This window comes from Anthonomus grandis, chromosome 12, assembly GCF_022605725.1.
Source record: "Anthonomus grandis grandis chromosome 12, icAntGran1.3, whole genome shotgun sequence".
In the NCBI taxonomy this organism is placed as follows: Eukaryota; Metazoa; Arthropoda; class Insecta; order Coleoptera; family Curculionidae; genus Anthonomus; species Anthonomus grandis.
Window position 1 is genome coordinate 15,449,505 of NC_065557.1, and position 17,369 is coordinate 15,466,873.

Sequence of the window (17,369 nt, forward strand, 5' to 3'; positions counted from 1 at the left end):
GTACGGCACACTTAATTCCGGTGAAGTTGCTGCAGCAGTGTTCTGTGACATATCCAAGGCTTTTGACTGTGTAGATCACAAAATACTGTTGTGGAAGTTGGAGAGATATGGTTTTAGAGGATCTTCTTTGGGTTGGTTCAGCTCCTATGTATCGGGTCGTGTTCAAAGGGTTAGTTTTGGAAGTCATTGCTCTGTAGAACTACAGACTGATACAGGGGTTTCACAAGGTTTTGTCCTCGGAATGTTATTGTTTCTTCTTCATGTTAATAACCTTACTTTGCTCCCCATAAAGGCTAGGGCTACTATGTTTGCAGATGGCACCACCATCATTTGGCATGGAAAATACATTGAGCAACTGATGTTTCTGGATGGTGCCTTGCTCATGATGAAAAAATGGTGCAATGCAAATTGACTTTATTTGAATACGTCAAAAACAAATCGGTTAAGTTTCAAATGTTCAATGAATTCTGTCGCTATCAATAAAGAGCCGATTTCAACTCAACAGTATATAAAGTTTTTAGTATTTACAATTGAATGCAGATTCGAATTCCAGGAATACATAACTAAAGTGTGCAGTTAAGTGTCATCAGTTATCATTGCTATACCCTTAGAGTAAGTTCTAAGAATTTAGACTTTTAAAAACCAAAAAATGCTTATCATGCCCTTGTGGAATCACATAGCACACCGCTTAGCTGTGGGATTTTTGTTTGGGACTCATGTGCCTCTTATCTCTTTATTATAGTATTTGTTCTGCAAAAAAGAACAATTAGAGCTCTTTATGGATTGAGGAGTCGTGAATTTTGTCAAACTGGTAATGGTGGGCTACAGGATTCAGCTTGTCAGGATGCCTAGGCACTCAGGTCATGCTGGAAATAAAGAAGCAGACTCCCTTGCTAGACTAGGATCTGTGAAAGAGCCAGTGGCGTCTGAATTCATAATATATGGTATAGCTAAATGCGTAGCAGCTGCATCAATAAAGAGTCTGCTGGACACGTGGACCCTCCGAAGAGGGACTGAAGCACTTGGCATCAGACAAGCCAAGGTCGACATAGACGGGCTCTCTCTTAAAAAGATGAAATTTGGCTCTTAGTGACGCGTCATATCCACAATATCGGCAATGTGGGTGATGTTGGGAGGAAGACGAAACTGCAGACCACGTTATCGGTTAGTGCCCAGCACCGACGCGCACTAGGTTTAAATTCTTAGGTAACACTTACAGTGTACCGAGCGACTTTAAGTCCTTCAAACCAAAGAGCCTTATTGGTTTCTTAAAGGCTACTGGCCTCTAGTAACCCTCAGCACGACGGATCGACCAGGAGACCTATGTATGCAGCCTCCGGTTGCCTACTTCACTACAAATGAATCACAGATTGGATTGGAAACATCTGATTGTCAACTATATTGTCAAAGAAATTTTGACAAATAAATTTTTGGCTAAGCATCATATACTCTATTAACTATTCTTTATTCTTTTTTCTTTTCTGTAGCAGGTGGCCTTAGGTGTAGTCTTATCTGTTTCTTGGCATTAACTTACAGGCTTTAGTAGTTCCTCTTGTATGTAAGCTCTTACCCTGTTTGTAATTCTCGCTTTGTAACATGTTTAATGACCTCCACGTTAATTTTGTAATTTTTAAACAAATTATTGACTGATAAATTGCACTATTCTCATGCTATTAAGGCATACGAAGTGCTTCTGATGAAGAGAAAATAAAGTCTGCTTTATTATGGTTGGCAAGATAAAAGCAGACTGCCAGTCCCCAAAGTAAAAACGATATTTGAGCAGAAAAGGCGGTGGTTTGAACATCCCAAATTAATCGGGGATTTAAGATAACTCCCAGAAATTTAATATTTTCAGTGTTGTCGATTTCATTGGAGATTGTTCTGATAAAAAAAATGAGGGTACCAGAACAGAGTCCTATGGATCCCCTACCTACAAACACTAGAAGTCTTCCCCTGATCTTAAAAAAAATACAATCAAATGCCTTGACCAGGTCACAGAAGCTACCTGATTGAGTTTTTTCTTTATTGATTTTACTTCAGTAAACAACTGATTTTTTTTTAAAATTATATTTTTAGGTGTAATCTAGCCTTGACAATTTTTAAAACCACATAAGGTTGAATTAAAATTTAGTATTTATAACTACATGATACAAATAAACTTGGAAAATGTATGCACCAATTAACTTTTAAACTGCCACAAAAAAGGATTAAATGTTTTGCATATACATGACAAACCTTATAAGGCATCGCTTGTCGATTGACCAGGTTCGAAACTATTAAGTTATATGAGCAAATAGATGAATAGACTTTGATCGATTCTCCGTAAGGCAATAAATCCTTAGCCATAAAACACTGAAAGGTCTTCAAGAATACCATTCGTAAAAGTGTTTTTGTGAGGTGTTTTTAATTTGATGGATAAAGAAGAAATCTACTGTTATTATCAAGTTATTTCTTTTGTGCTTCTTCAGGCAAGTTCGAATTTTTTAAACATGGTTAAAAATGTAATTTATTACTTGCTAAGGAGATCACCTTGAATTTGATCAATTCAAGCATGAGTAAAAACTTATTTAATTTATTCATGATTATAAATAATGTGTTTCTTCAACTGGTATTTTTTTTATTGTGAGTCATTTGTTGCTTGTTAATACCTTTTTTTTACCGTGTTCTATTAAAATTGAATTACATTAATTAATGTATTTTTAACTTCTGAAGTAATTTATCCTTAATATTTTATGGCTTTGTTTTGTCTCGGCTTAAGTAGAAATTGGGAAGAAAAATCTTATGAAAAAAAAGGTAATAAGGATGCGGATGATACTATAGATCAATTTAAAGTACCAAGCCATTCTTTGAATAATAGAAATCCTTTTAAACTCATTGACCATAAAGTTGTAAAAAAGAAGCAACTGAAAATCACAAAAGAAAATAAAATTTTGCTTCCACCACAAATATTGAAAACAATTTGCAAACCTGATATTAATGTCGACTATTATCGAATTTAATAAGCAGCCAACTAAAAACGGAAACTTATTTATAACCGTTAATCATCTTTTTCATTCAGAACTTCAAGAATATTTTATTATATAAAAATAATAAAAATTTATCTCAACTGACCCAACTGTCTCAAATGTATTTTTATTGAAAAGAGCATGACAAAAGAAGGGCCAGTAATATATAATCTTAATATGTTTAAGTTACGGCTGGCGCAAATTGGGTTAAATAGCCGCTTTATTGTTCTGACGGACGATATACCATTGAATTCAAGATCGTAACGATCCGATCGAAATTGTCTTAAAGTGGCCGATGAACCGTTTTAATTCTCGTTATTCTCGTCAGTCGTGCTGATCTCGCCATCATCGGCAAGCCAGGCCAGACTTTCCTGATGCCATGTAGCTGTACTAAATAGCAGGATTCCGACAGACAGACGACATGAATTAACCCGATGCACTTCCGTATGAGACGTCCGGATGGCTGATTACCAGTTAACTTTTCCTGGGGTCAATATGACGCTTTTTTTTAATTACTCTTATTTGGTAGATTATTACGACGCAGTGTTGATAATAGTGGACAAAATTTTAAAAATTATGCAGTTATTTTATTTAAATAAAATAGTGATTTGTATCGGAAAGTATCTATAAGACAATAGATAGTCATTTTAGCATTTTCAAGTATATAATTTCAAAAGGCAGGACTATAGATCAGTCATCAACACTGATATAAAAAACATACCTGCCGAAAAAGATGAAAAAGTCGCCGTGAGCAGTTATTTTACCTTTTGAATGTAAATATTCAATGTTTTTATAAATATGTGTGGTTAAGGCTGTTTACCGAAACAATGTAGTATACATACATCACTCTTACACATACAGATTTAGACAAATAAAACCGGAGCTCATGTTAGTCCAGAGAACTAGTACAAAATTTCTTATCAGGTCATAGTATGGTGATATGCTCATAGTGTTGTTTTAAGTTCCAAGGCATATTCAGGCTTCTCCACTTAGTACAGAATGATGCACGTAGTGTGCTTATAATAAGTGATTCAGAGGAACCAACGTTTAAAAATGGACCACGCCAGATTTATTAGAACCATTTCAATATCTCTACACTAAACTCATTCCTGGTAACATGCCGTTTTAAAAAATATATATTAATTTTTAAAATATTACACTGAATTCGATTCTCACATATGTAACTATAGACATTTTATTACAATATCACAAATCAATTTATAAAACTTTTGCAGATATTTCAATGTGATTACAAAACATTTTTTTCGGAAATTTAATTAAGGTTCTCAAAATCTCTACTTCTAAATAAAACCCATTATTTCTTGCAAAAAATATGGGATTTTTTTTTAAAATAATTTGTCACTCCCAATATAATATAATACCAAAGCTGATTCATATTAAAAATGATAACTCGGCAGTGACAATAAACTTTGCAATAATATTTAGGGTCGACAAACCTAAATATATGGTCTCACTCAGTGTTGTCGATTGAGATCTTATATTCAATTAAGATTGTAGGGGTGACATTACTCCTTCTAGGGATTACAAGTACAGCCACATTAGCCTCGGTTTTGACACTCCATATCCTGTATTAAGATTATTATTTTCTGGCTAGTACTACCAGGGGAAGGGAACTAGAAAACCGGCTTTTTGCGTATTTATCAACCTAAAAGCTGGAATGGAGTCTTGCGAGTTTTGCTGATGACACCGCAATTTTTAATTCCTTAAAAACTTGGTCGCATTTTTAAAATATTGCAGAGGCATACTGAATGGCATTTTGAAATCGTTTTAAATGAATAAGTTAACTTTAAACCAGTCCAAAACCAAATACATTTCTTTTGCTTCAAGTGTAAGTACCTTACCTGAATTTTAATTTTTGCGGACCGTTTGAAACGTTATGCGGACTGGTCGCTTTACATTCCTACAGTCTTTTTTAACGATTAAGCAATTGAAAACAGTATACTATGCCTTGGTTTAATCCCAACTTAGCTATGAAATAGCGGGTTGGGGTACTGTGAAGCAATATCATTCCAAGTTTCCTATTTGGATGTTATTCAGAAATGGATCACAAAAATAATCAACAATAAAACTAAATTTACAAAGAGGCTAAAATGTTTAATATAAGACAGTTGATTGTTTTTTTTTAAATTTCCATTATTAATAAAAATATTGTGCTCCAATCTTTTTCGCATACTCAAAATACTACGTTGAGGTTTTTTGAACCTTCATATGAGAGATTGTATGAAGATTCCCTTATCAAAAAGCCAAATAGTATATATAACTGCCACTGTAAAACTAAATACTGACGTTAGGTAAAGTATTTCAAAGTTATTACATTTTAATGATATGGCAATTAATTGATGTATGTGCAGAGCATAATATTTACGCCTTATATATTGACTGTTAATATTACTATATTAATTACTAATATTACTAACTTCGTATTCGCAAATTTTATACTAAATAAAAACGCCACCCAGCCTTTAATAATAAAAACAAAATTTAATGAAATAATTTCTCTACCACTGATGGTTCAAAAACCTCATCAAAAGTAGGTACTCGGGATATATTTCATTGTTGGTAACTTAAACACAATATTCTCTGTTGTTTCTATATATATATAATAAGCTATCAAGAATCTGCACCAGAATAACTTTTTAAATATGAGGGACTCATTTAGCTCTCTAGAATCTATAAGACATGGAGCTGCTTATCCCTGCATTACCCAAATCGTAGACTTATTCACCATCGCAACCAAATGCTTTATTTCTATGGATCGTTCTTATTTCTAGGGATCCCGAACTAAGTAGGGATAGTGGAAAATAAAAAAAAAAGATATGCTACCTAAACAGACTCATTAAATAATAATATACAGGGTGCTTTTTTAATATTATGACAACATTCAGGGGCGTGTTCCTTGGACGAAATCAAGCAAAAGAGTTCTTAATTAAAATTCTTAGATTTTACACAATAGGGTGGTAAAGTTAAAAAAAAATTACTTTCTTCGATAATTTTGAAGATATTTTTTTGAAAATTAGTAAGCAGTTTTTAAGCATCTTTTTATAGCGTCTTTCCTATACACAAAAATAACGCCTAAATCTGATTATCTTAATCAAGTATTACTTTCATAACTCTTCAATTTTTTCCGGTAAAACATTTAAATGCTGTCTCAAATACATGTATCTAATTTATCGAAAAAAATAAGTTTTTTTTTCAAGTTACTCTATACCACCCTGTAGTGTAAAATCTAAGACATTTAGAACATATGTTCATAGGAACTTTTTTGCTTGATTTCGTCCAAGGAACACGCTCCTGAATTTTGTCATAATATTAAAGAAACACATATTTGATGTTTCGGATCAAAACAACTAAAACACGCTAGAAAATAATAGACATATAAGATAAAACCCTTAATTAAAAATACTATCATCCGCATCGATCAGAAAAAGAAAATACCCTCTGGAAGAGACTGGCCATAGTACAGATTTATCTGACTGGCCTATTCCCATAAGTAATGAACCAATATAATGGTACCCTTTCCATAAAACACAGAATGACAGAAGGTCCCCATTTCGAAGAAAATGACATCTTTTTCCCCAAAAACATTTAAAAAAAAATAATCTTATATTAAGCATATGAATTTTGTCCCGATATCGCAATAAAGCGTAACACTGTACGACGTGTTAATTTTAGCTTTAATATGGCAATTTTTGGTGCGCTCTAATTACGATTTTTTGTCACTTACCATCAGATTAGTGAGAAAAAAATCGTAATTAGAGATAATTGCTTCACGTCATCATCAATTTAAAAACATTTTACTTATGTTGAATTTTATTGTGAAATAGTTGATTGATTACACAAGTTGCAAAAAGAAAATGCTTCTGTCGTCTGAATTGATCATTTTCTTGACTGAGAACGTAAGTTGATGAATTTTCATTAATCGTGGCTGATTTAATATGGATTATACGATATTTCGTCTTTTGGCGATCATCAACTCTCGTTTTTTTTTAGAATTTAAGTTAATCATTTATCCATTTTAAAAAATATTTTTCTATTTTATCTTGTTACGATGTTTTAAAATTAAAATACATTTCCATATGCTACTACCCAATTTTTTCAAGATCTTTGACATTGAAGTTCACCGTTTTAACCTACATTTATGCCGTCAGATTTTGGAGAGCTTTGCAAGTTAAACAATCATGCTGAACTTGCGTTTGATTATATTAAAAATTACATATTTCTTCATATAATCCCATATTCATTTGATCTTTTATGATAGAGGTAGTGATTTTAATAAAGGTTTCACCATGATTATGTTTTTGAATCCATTCTTTCACTACACATGACAATGATCTGATCAGTTGGCAATCTGGCTTACTTAATATTACTGGTGTGTGCATTAGTACCTTTATCAGTCAAATGCTGTTTTAAAGCAATGGGCTTTACCAAATTAATTATTGTTAAATGAGATTAAATTAAGAATTCCTATCTTCTATTAGTGAACTCCTGTAAATAAATTCTAGAGGTGACATCACATTTGGTGAAGAATTTAAGAAGTCTTATGGAGGAGTTGTCCATCGAAACTAATCGAACTACTTTATCATTTCAATCTATGCCCTCAGGTATGTCATTCAAAGAATTATTAATTTTCTTTTGGATAATATATCTTATTGATAGATATAACAAGAATCGCCATACTCAACATAATACTCATAGATTTTGTTATTTATTAAATTACTTATCATTTTGTATAGCTTGATTTATATTGAGACGTTGATCTCTATTTAATGCTTTTTTTCGGAACTCTGGTTCTTTCTTCACGTTGGACTTTACAAGGAATTTATCTCACTGGCACTAGAAGAGGCTTTTCTGAATATTCAGAGAGACTCGAAAAAAGAAAAAGATAATAATGGAGCTCGCCGACATGTATTTTTGCTATTTAGATTCTTCAATGCATGATCATCAGAAAGAAAACAAGAAAGAGAATAACTCACCTAATTAGTTCAACTTACTCAGGGTGATCAACTCCAGTACAGATAAAACAGATCAAACATTAACTCTAAGAAAGCACTACCGGCGCGATATCATCTTGACCTAAGAGTATACAAGTTTGACATTTTAAACAAAAAAGTTCTGTACAGCCTGTCTATTTATTACTTTCTTCATTGATATTGATTATGATAATCTTGAAAAGTGGTAAAATACAGTCTCTGCTGCGCATGTCACTTGATTGCAATGATATAAATTAATGCAAACCTACCCAAATGATTCCATAAATGGGAGAAATCAACTAAAACGAGATGTCGAATTCGGATCAGTATTGTGATGTGACATTCTTGAAATCGTGAATAACCTCTGCTCACCAGTCAAAATCGTAATAGGTTTTTCTCTTGAAATCTGTTAATCATAACAAGCTGTTTTTATATATGGCAAGATCTTTGATGGCGATCTTTAAATTGTGGCAGATCAGTGGCCAACTTTGTTGAATTCAAACAAATATATTCTGCCAGTTTGCTTGCTGTTTCTCCATATCGCATATTTAATGTAATGGTACCTATATAGGGTAATTTTTTTTTTATTAAAATATTTATTTGAGTATGAGAACCAAATGTTATATTTAAGTTTTGTTCCCTATTTTCATGACCTCCCTTTTTAAATAAAATTAAGTTCATCAATTCAACTTTTGGATTAGAATTTTATAGTACAAGGAACGTATAAATGAAGCTTAATGCGTCTGGTTAACTTGATTATGCTGCGCTAGATTGTTGTTGTGTCTACTTCTTGAATTTCAAACGCAGTATCGTTTAGTATAAGTTAATCTATAATTAATGAGAATGTTAACAAGTATGCTAATGAAATGATTTGATATTTAGTTTTCAAATAATATGAATTTTATTGCTTAATATTTAGAAATAGTGTAATCAAAAACCTTCTAAAGTTTACCAAAATATCCGAATTATATTAAGGTGAAAAAGTGAAAATTAAGATATTCACTGTTTTTGTACCATTTTATTTAGTAATTTCTTAGCAAAAACTCCGTAAAGGGAATAATTACCAGAAGAGTTTATTTAATACTTTTATTTCTGGCCAAGTAAATGTCTGATTAAACTGATTACATTTATTTTTTTTTATTGGCTTAAATTTTTCAAACTTGGATCGATAGATAGGGTGAAAAAAATTGACTCATCCATCCAGAAGAAATATAATTTTTGTAAGCATTTATTGTTCCTTAAGAGGGCAAGTGGCAATATTGAGCTTAAGCCTACTTAAGCTGTATTATAGTATATCTTACCCCAAGGCTATTAAACAATTCTAAAAGCTTCTAAACTGGCTTAGCATTGTAATTAAACATAAGATGTGAATAATTTTAAATTAATGGAGGATAATATACCCATTAAAGGGCTAAACTAAGTATGGCAATAAAATATTATGTATTCATGATAAGGACGACCCCCTGAGAACTCTCGAAATACAAATAACGGATATTCTAGGGATCGTAAGATAACCATCATTTAGCTGATCGATTTGCAAATTATATACTTCTACTTCCTTAAGATAATAATAAGAACTTTTTATACAGTAATGAAAAGCTTTAAAAACCATTTAATCTCAATATGTACGTGTATTTTGCATTAGTTGATTGCGTCGTAAAGGAAAATGCTTGAAAATTGATCTAAATTACAACTTCCTGTAAACATACGCCCCCTACGTGCCTAACAGCGAAGCAGTATGTCGTTTAACGTTGCAATTAAAAAAATCGTTTGTTTTCGGTATCGATTTCGACGTGTTTATTTAAAACAGAAACTAAAAGCGCCTTTGTGGAATTTTGCCATTTCAGCGGACCTCCCATTTGGTTTCATTTTCCAAACTCATTACTGGTAATTGAAAAGTAGAGTTTTTGCACTGTGTTGCCACACTAATAGAAGTGATATGCCATTGATATAGAATTCCGTTAAAGAACATTAATTTCAATTAAGTTGGCAAAAGATTATCGTTTTGACCTTCTACAGCATGGAGAAAACAGTAATTACTAAATCCCTCGAAATTGCACTATAATTGTGAAGGAATTTTATCAATATTTGCTAAAGATTCTATATTGAAATGAAACTATAACACTTTCTTACGAATTATAGTTTGGAAAGCCATTAATAAGCTTCGCTACTGTTTTTTAGAAATAATTACTGTACACCATTAAGTCCAAGAATCGAGGACAATTTTTAGTAATTCTTAAAAGCATGATACTTAAAATTAGTATAAGGGATTTTATAAGATATCTTTTGCAACTCTCTGATCTTCACATATTGCAGCTTAAATTTCACTTTTAATATAGATAGATGCTTGGTATCAGATGATGCTAGGTTAATTAGATAAGCATTTCTAATATAAAATTCCTCTCAAAAACGTCCTTCATCCAATTCCTCAGTGTGTTAAAATTTGCTCTAGAACATTATTTTTCAAAACTTTGAAACGATCCTAAGAAACAGGATAAGAAAAGTTCTGCTTACATGCTCAAATTTGAGCAACATTATAATCAGTTATGCTTGTTGTAATTGCAGTTAATTTTGCAGTGACAGAGAGGTTCTTGAAGCATGGACACCTCATCACGAAAAGCCTTGATTCCTACATAACAAAGGTTATATCATTAATACCGATCTGGACAATACAGATTGATTGAATTCTTGCATGCTTGATCATTCATTTCAAGCTCAAGTTATCATTTATTTCGTCTACTATTATCGAGGTCTCATCAGAAAGAGGAAAGAAAAGGCAGGTGTTACGAGAAGAGTAGTTAATTGACATACTTAAGCTTTCAAGTGGAAACTTTCAACAGCAAAAGCACAGCTTCTCTTTTCACAACAACCATTGCATGCTTGATTATAGGTTACGTTTATTTATCATTTGAATACGGTAATAGTTTCATCGAAGTTTGGTTTAATTATTAGGTTTTTTTCTTAAGTTCTTAAGGGACTATGAATGCAGGTACATGTACGAAGTAGTAAGTAGAGACACTCATATATTGAGATGGGACTGTATATCAAAACAATATTTAAATAATTAATCGTTTTTAGTGTCAAGTGTATTATCAGTATAATAGACGAAAATTCTATTGCATCTCTATGGATATTAAATTATTCGCTATATTTTGTATAAATTAGTTGTAGATGCTTTTAAACTCTTAAATTGTCGATTCAACTTATCAATATTGTATTTTTCCTTTGTTGCTTCCTCAAAAAGTGTCCTAAAAGCCATAAAGAAATAAATAATACCTTGAAATGTTTCGAAGAAACCTAAAATGTTTTGTATTTCCTGGAATAAAACTAAAAATTATTTTCAAGTAATAGCGACTGGAAAATTTTTAAAAAATCTAAATAAATCCATATGGAATAGAAAAACTCGGTCTATAAGACCAAAAACGAATTAGTTTTATTCGCCACCATGGTCTATAAGACCGAAAAGAAATTTTGCCACCCTCGCCAATGCGGTCTATAGGATCGAGCTAAATATTCAATCCTCCTTCGCCAACTGTTTTATTTTACATTGGTAATAGACCGAGTTGGCGTCTGACGATAGTTGGAACATATTAGTTTTTTAAAAATATCCCGAACTCGAGATGATTTTTATTATTTTGCATATTTTATTTCTAGATATGGTAGGTTAGAGAAATAAGAATATTTTACATAATATATTGTTTATTTTTTAAATAGTCTTAAACAAAAACCAGTAGTTCACATAACAATGTATGAACAAACGTAATAAAAAAAAATGCTATCTATGGATTTTCATATCTGTGAACTTTATTGAAACAGTCCAAGCAGAAAAACGGTTCACCATCGCAACCTTTGCAATGAAAAACGTACTCTAGTGAGTTTGCGTGCCTCTTTCCATCCTTTTTCGGTTCTTAGTTTTTCATAGCATTTCAAGGTTTTTCTGCAAGGTCTTCGTTTCTTATAGTCACTTTTGCTCATTTCGTGTTTTTGGCGTTTTCTTTTTGGAGTAATCTCTGCATACCAGATAATTCATCGTCACTGTTGCTTGTGTATTGAGCAGGCACGGGGGAGCTGGTAGAATTTATATCGGAACTTCCAGATGTGTCATCATCACAATGTTCATAGTTACTATCTGCGACACTATCGTCTAAAAAAAGGTTATACACCTTCGCAGTCCAGTTATTTTTAGAAGTTAACTCAGTTTAGGTTTACTAGCTCAAATTTAAAACATGTTTTAGACATCATAATTGATTTGTAAACAGAGCAAAAAATATAGGTATAAAATATATGCCTATATCATAATAACCTAATCTACCCACTACAAAAAAAAACAAAAAAAGCAGCACGACTATACACGATTTACGGAATAAAGATAAGTTTCTCTTACCATTATCCTCTGATTGAGAAGATTCATTTGACATGTTTTCCATAATTCGATCCATTTCGTCTTGTAACTCTTTTTGCGTCAAAGCACGTTTCCTGGACATTATAGAAACGCAAAGTAGAAACAAAAATATCAACAAAAACCACCTATTCCGTCTGAAACGTTTACTAATTGAAATGTAATTAGAAAGACAGCAGACTCCACGTGCTGACTTGTTAGGATTGCGCAAAATCGCTGTGCGGACCGGGGAATGGACCGCGTTGGCGCGTATGATTAAAAAAGTTACTTCCACGCCGCCTCGGTCTATTAGACCGCGTGACATTTTCGTCACTTTTGACATAAAAATGACATCTACAAAAAAATTAACTGCAGGTGAAGTGATAATAACTAAAAGCCTTTGACTAGACAAAGTGGCTTTAGGAGAACTTTTTTTTTCTTGGTTCCAACTTTTGTGGCGCTAGTGAAATAATTGCAAATGTTGCTTGGCAGTGAACGTGTTAAATATAAATTATGTTTGTTTATTTATTATTATTCCTTCCACCTTTTCCTCCAATTAATCTAAATATATAATGCGACTTATGTGTAAATACCTATATCTTCCAAAAAGAAATATACAGGGCCAACTCCAATCAGTAAACCTTGTTGGACTGTTTTCGATAGACCAGTCTGTTCTTTTTATGTACTATGACTTCCTATCCTTTCCTCCAATTAATGTAAATATATAATTGAACTTATGTATAAATATGTGGTGCCTCAGAAAAAAGTATACAGGACCAAGAGTTTTTTTTTTATTTTGACACATAAATAGTCTAAAATATAATCAATATCAACAAATATAACCATAAGTCTGAATACATAAAAACTTACTTAATGACATAAAAAATATTTCAAAGTTCCAGAAAAAATAGAAAACGGCTGGAAGAAATTTAAAATTACTTGAAATTCCTGGAAAATGTAAAAAAATATTTCGAAATAGTCTTATATCGCTTCAATAAAAATTAAAATTGACAATATTAAAAATTGAAAAATAAAAATATATAATAGTTATTATATACTTATACCTCTAAATGGAAAAAATATGACGATTTTTTTTCTTGTCTTGCTTTTGAACACGAAAATTGATCACAAACTTTAAAGAACTGTTTACAAATACCCAGAAGATACAAATAATTGTTTGCAACGTGATGCTAAACGTAATTTTTTGATAGCATTTCTTCTGCCAGGTTTTTTTTTCCAAAACAACTGCTTTGTCACAGCCATTATACATATACACACAACCACAACTTGTACTTTTTAATCCTTTATATAGCCGGTAACTTTACTGTACAATGCCGAATTTGGTCGAAATAGCACAATTTGCATAGTGGTTAATTTGAAACGTTCGTAATCCAAAGCTCGTTTGTAGTGTTTGTGGAAACGTTTACTGGCTGCCGGCAGCCAGGAAGTAATTATCCCATTCCAAAAGCAGAAAACAGTAATAATTTGCCGAAAATGTAAACCATTTTTACTGCTTTGTCTATAAAATAAATCACCCTAATCTAGAATGTTCTAGAAAAAATGGTACTGTGTAAACAGTTTTATTTTATTTAAACTAAGAATTAGCATTGTTATAAGGATAGGCCTGTGCTTGGACATTGGTTCTAAAAATAGAAATGCAGTTCTGGGAATCATCATGAAACATTTATTAGCCGCGGGTAATGTTATTTCTCTTTTTTCCACAGAATTGAGATTAAGGCAAACTGCCTACTTAATATTATGCTCGACTGCTTAATATGGACTTTACTGGGTTTTGATCTTTAAAATTGAAGATTAATACTATCCATAAATAAATAAATTTCAATTTCACTTATATAAATATTAGATTTTTTCATTTTATTCATATTTAAATTTGCTTATCAACTGTACTTTTTTCATTTAAAACATACGCATTTTATTTATGAGCCACTTCTGTATAATTATTTACTGAAGAAGGAATTTATGTCAAGCATTCTGATTACAAAATGAAACATCATTAAATTATTATCTTGAAAAACAGGTGTTGATATTTATTTAGAACATACATAACAAATAATAAATATTTGCAGTCTTAACCGCAGAAAAACGAAGAAGAGAGTTCATTCAGTTCATTGAGCCACTTTTGCCGAAGCGTCGTAACAATCTCGCGGCACATTTGTCTTTCAGAGAATCAGCTTTCTACTTTCCATCTGATGCAGTTTATGTCTAATTAGAATGGCATTAGATGTTTGTGACTTACTTTCAATTTATCTTCCAACTTAGCATGCACAGTTTGTATTATTAACTAAATAATTATGGAAAAATCGAAGGCAAAAATCACCAAATTAAAGATATTTTTTTAAAAATGTCCAATTATGATTCTGTTAAAATATCAATCATGTATATTAATTAATGCATTTTTTTTTAAACATTTAAACTAATATTTCTATCAACTTAGTGTCAAACATACAACATTTGTAAGCAATTAACGTTTAGGACTATTCGTATTGCCACAGAGAGACCAATTTTCGTGGTATGTAGGAAATTTTATTCAGCTACTGAAACTAATGGTATTCCTATATACAGAAAGGCAAGAAATTACCATTTCATACATATTATTTATTCTAAAAGTATTATTTACGCGATCAATCACGGGTCATATAAAATCTTCTGTGCTGTATTTTTTTGTAAGAGTCATTTATATCACTCTGAAGGCAAGTTGACAAATTTTAGCTTGGCATATGAGAAACAATGTAACTCTTTACATTTTGGTCTTATCTTAAATTCAAATTGATTAATAATTTAGTCTAACCTTTAAAAACTTCTGAATTAATATCGGGATACTGCTAGCCAAGACTATACGTCTACTCACAATTTTTTTATCTCCTGATTTATGTATTGGATTGACAAGATTAGATTTACACCTTTTAGGACTTCTTGAATTCGGTTTATCAACTGAATAACGTTTAAATCTCTTGAGCAAAACTTGATCCTTTGGCCATTTACAAGCGCTATATTCTAGGTTAAGTAGCTTAAATATGGCATCTTTGATTTTCAACAATTTGTTGCTTTAATTAACACGTTATTGAATCTACATCTTTTAATATTTTCAAGCATCTTGCTCAATTCACATAAGATAAATGAGCTCCTTCTCCTCTGTTTGTATGTATTTATGAAACCTTACACTCCCAAACCTGTTAACATGTTCCTATTTAATATATTGCAAGCATTTCACGTCAGTTCAGTACTTCGTTTAATACTATGACTAGAGTTCTTCACAGAACACTTTAGTTCTAACTGGTTACCATATCAGATTTCTAGAACACTCTCAGACACTGAACTTATGTATTTATCAATAGAGATATAATAGTTATTAAGACTAATATTAATATTTTGTTTCAGCAAAATGACAAAGTTCATACTTCCAAGAAAAAACGTCAAGTGACAGACGAAGAACTCCGTTCTCATATGGTCAGTCCAGCAGCCATCGCGGCCCTCGGTATTGGTATTGACGTCCAACGAGTTCGTAGGGCCATTAAAGAAAAATTAGAACTCACCGGCCGAGGATATACTCAAGCAGACGCTCTCGTTGAAGCAGCACTAAACATGCAACATGAAGAAGACGATGGCTTCGAGAATACTTCCTCTACTGCTTTAAATACTGAAGTACGTCAAGCAGTGGCAAGCGTTTTAAATGATATCACCAGAAAAGGCAGTGAAAGTAGTGATAGTTGTGATAATCAGGAAGAGGTTACTCTTCGTAGTAAACCTCCCAATCAAAATGGCAAGGGGCTCGCAAGAAAAACAGATCTAAGCACCGGAGATGATTCTAATAAACGGGTTTCGTTGGAAGAAGAAAATAGGTTATTAAAAGAAGCCAGACAGTGTAAGATTTGCATGGATGCGGAGGTGGGTATTGTTTTTTTGCCTTGTGGCCATCTGGCCACTTGTGTAAATTGTGCTCCCAATTTGGAAGATTGTCCAGTATGCAGGTCCGCTATTAAAGCTACTGTTCGAACGTTTTTGTCATAATTTATTCGGAAATATAGTTTATTGTTTGTTTTTTTAAATGTTTTTATTTATCCATATAAGACAGAAAATCTCTCTCATCAAACAAATAATACGGCTTAGTAAATGAAATTTGTTATTCGTAAACTACAACAGTCTCGTTCTACAGCTGAATAAATCCGCTAACTAATAAGGCTAACGAACTAGCAGTCGATATCGCCTTTGTTAGATTTACAAATCACTGCCGTTGGGCTCAACTGATACGAGACACAATTATAATGAGGCTAAAATTTCCATTAGGGCTGCCGCTATATATAGAGAGGATAGGTCAACGAATCCTTGATATTTTGAAGCAGGAGTCGGCGTCTGCAAAAAACTGTAGTCGCCGTCGCATTCTTGTGTATTTTTAGGCATGGCGTCTGCTGCATTTAGCATGTTGTGACTAAGGCCGTTGGATACACCAGACGCCTGCTTAGATTTACATAGGATTCGCATGTTAATGGCTTAACCCAAAAAAGTCATTGATGTTTAAATTAAAACATTAAAAGTTTGAGAGCTTTTGGCTGTCACTTTAATTTTCAAAATGTGTAATCTAAGGAGTAGCTTTTTCTTGGTTCATGAATGTATATCAAAATATTGACATATGATATAGATAACTAATAAATAAATAAATCAAAATAAATTTATCCATTGTCATTTTTTATGCTATTATGTATTTTTGTAAGGCTTAAAAAAACAAAATAGTAGAAAATATACAGTGTTCCATTCATAAAAAAAACTTTAAACTTTAACTAATAATTATATAGAAAAATAAACTTAGCACATTACTTAAATTTACGTCAAAATATCTAATATCAACTTTTTATAACTACAATTTCAGGTTTCTTTCTTCACAAAAAAAGGCTGTTTCACCCTGAAATTTGAAAAGTAAAAGTATTATTTTTAAAGATGAAACAGTTTAAAACATTTTTTAAAAAACATAGCCTAAGT

General features: G+C 32.0%; 2 protein-coding genes across 3 annotated transcripts in view; one reads left to right on the forward strand and one right to left on the reverse strand.

Annotated features, from left to right (window-relative positions):
* The window catches only part of LOC126743373 (death-associated inhibitor of apoptosis 2), a 32,871-nt gene extending 16,436 nt beyond the window's left edge, over positions 1-16,435 (forward strand). Inside the window, exon 3 of the mRNA XM_050450428.1 lies at positions 15,774-16,435. Coding sequence (XP_050306385.1) covers positions 15,774-16,403 — 630 coding nt within the window. The 3' untranslated portion in view covers positions 16,404-16,435. The remainder of the gene's footprint in view (positions 1-15,773) is intronic.
* The window catches only part of LOC126743372 (DNA ligase 4), a 165,254-nt gene that overhangs the window by 36,079 nt on the left and 111,806 nt on the right, over positions 1-17,369 (reverse strand). The gene's annotated exons all lie outside the window — the stretch shown is intronic.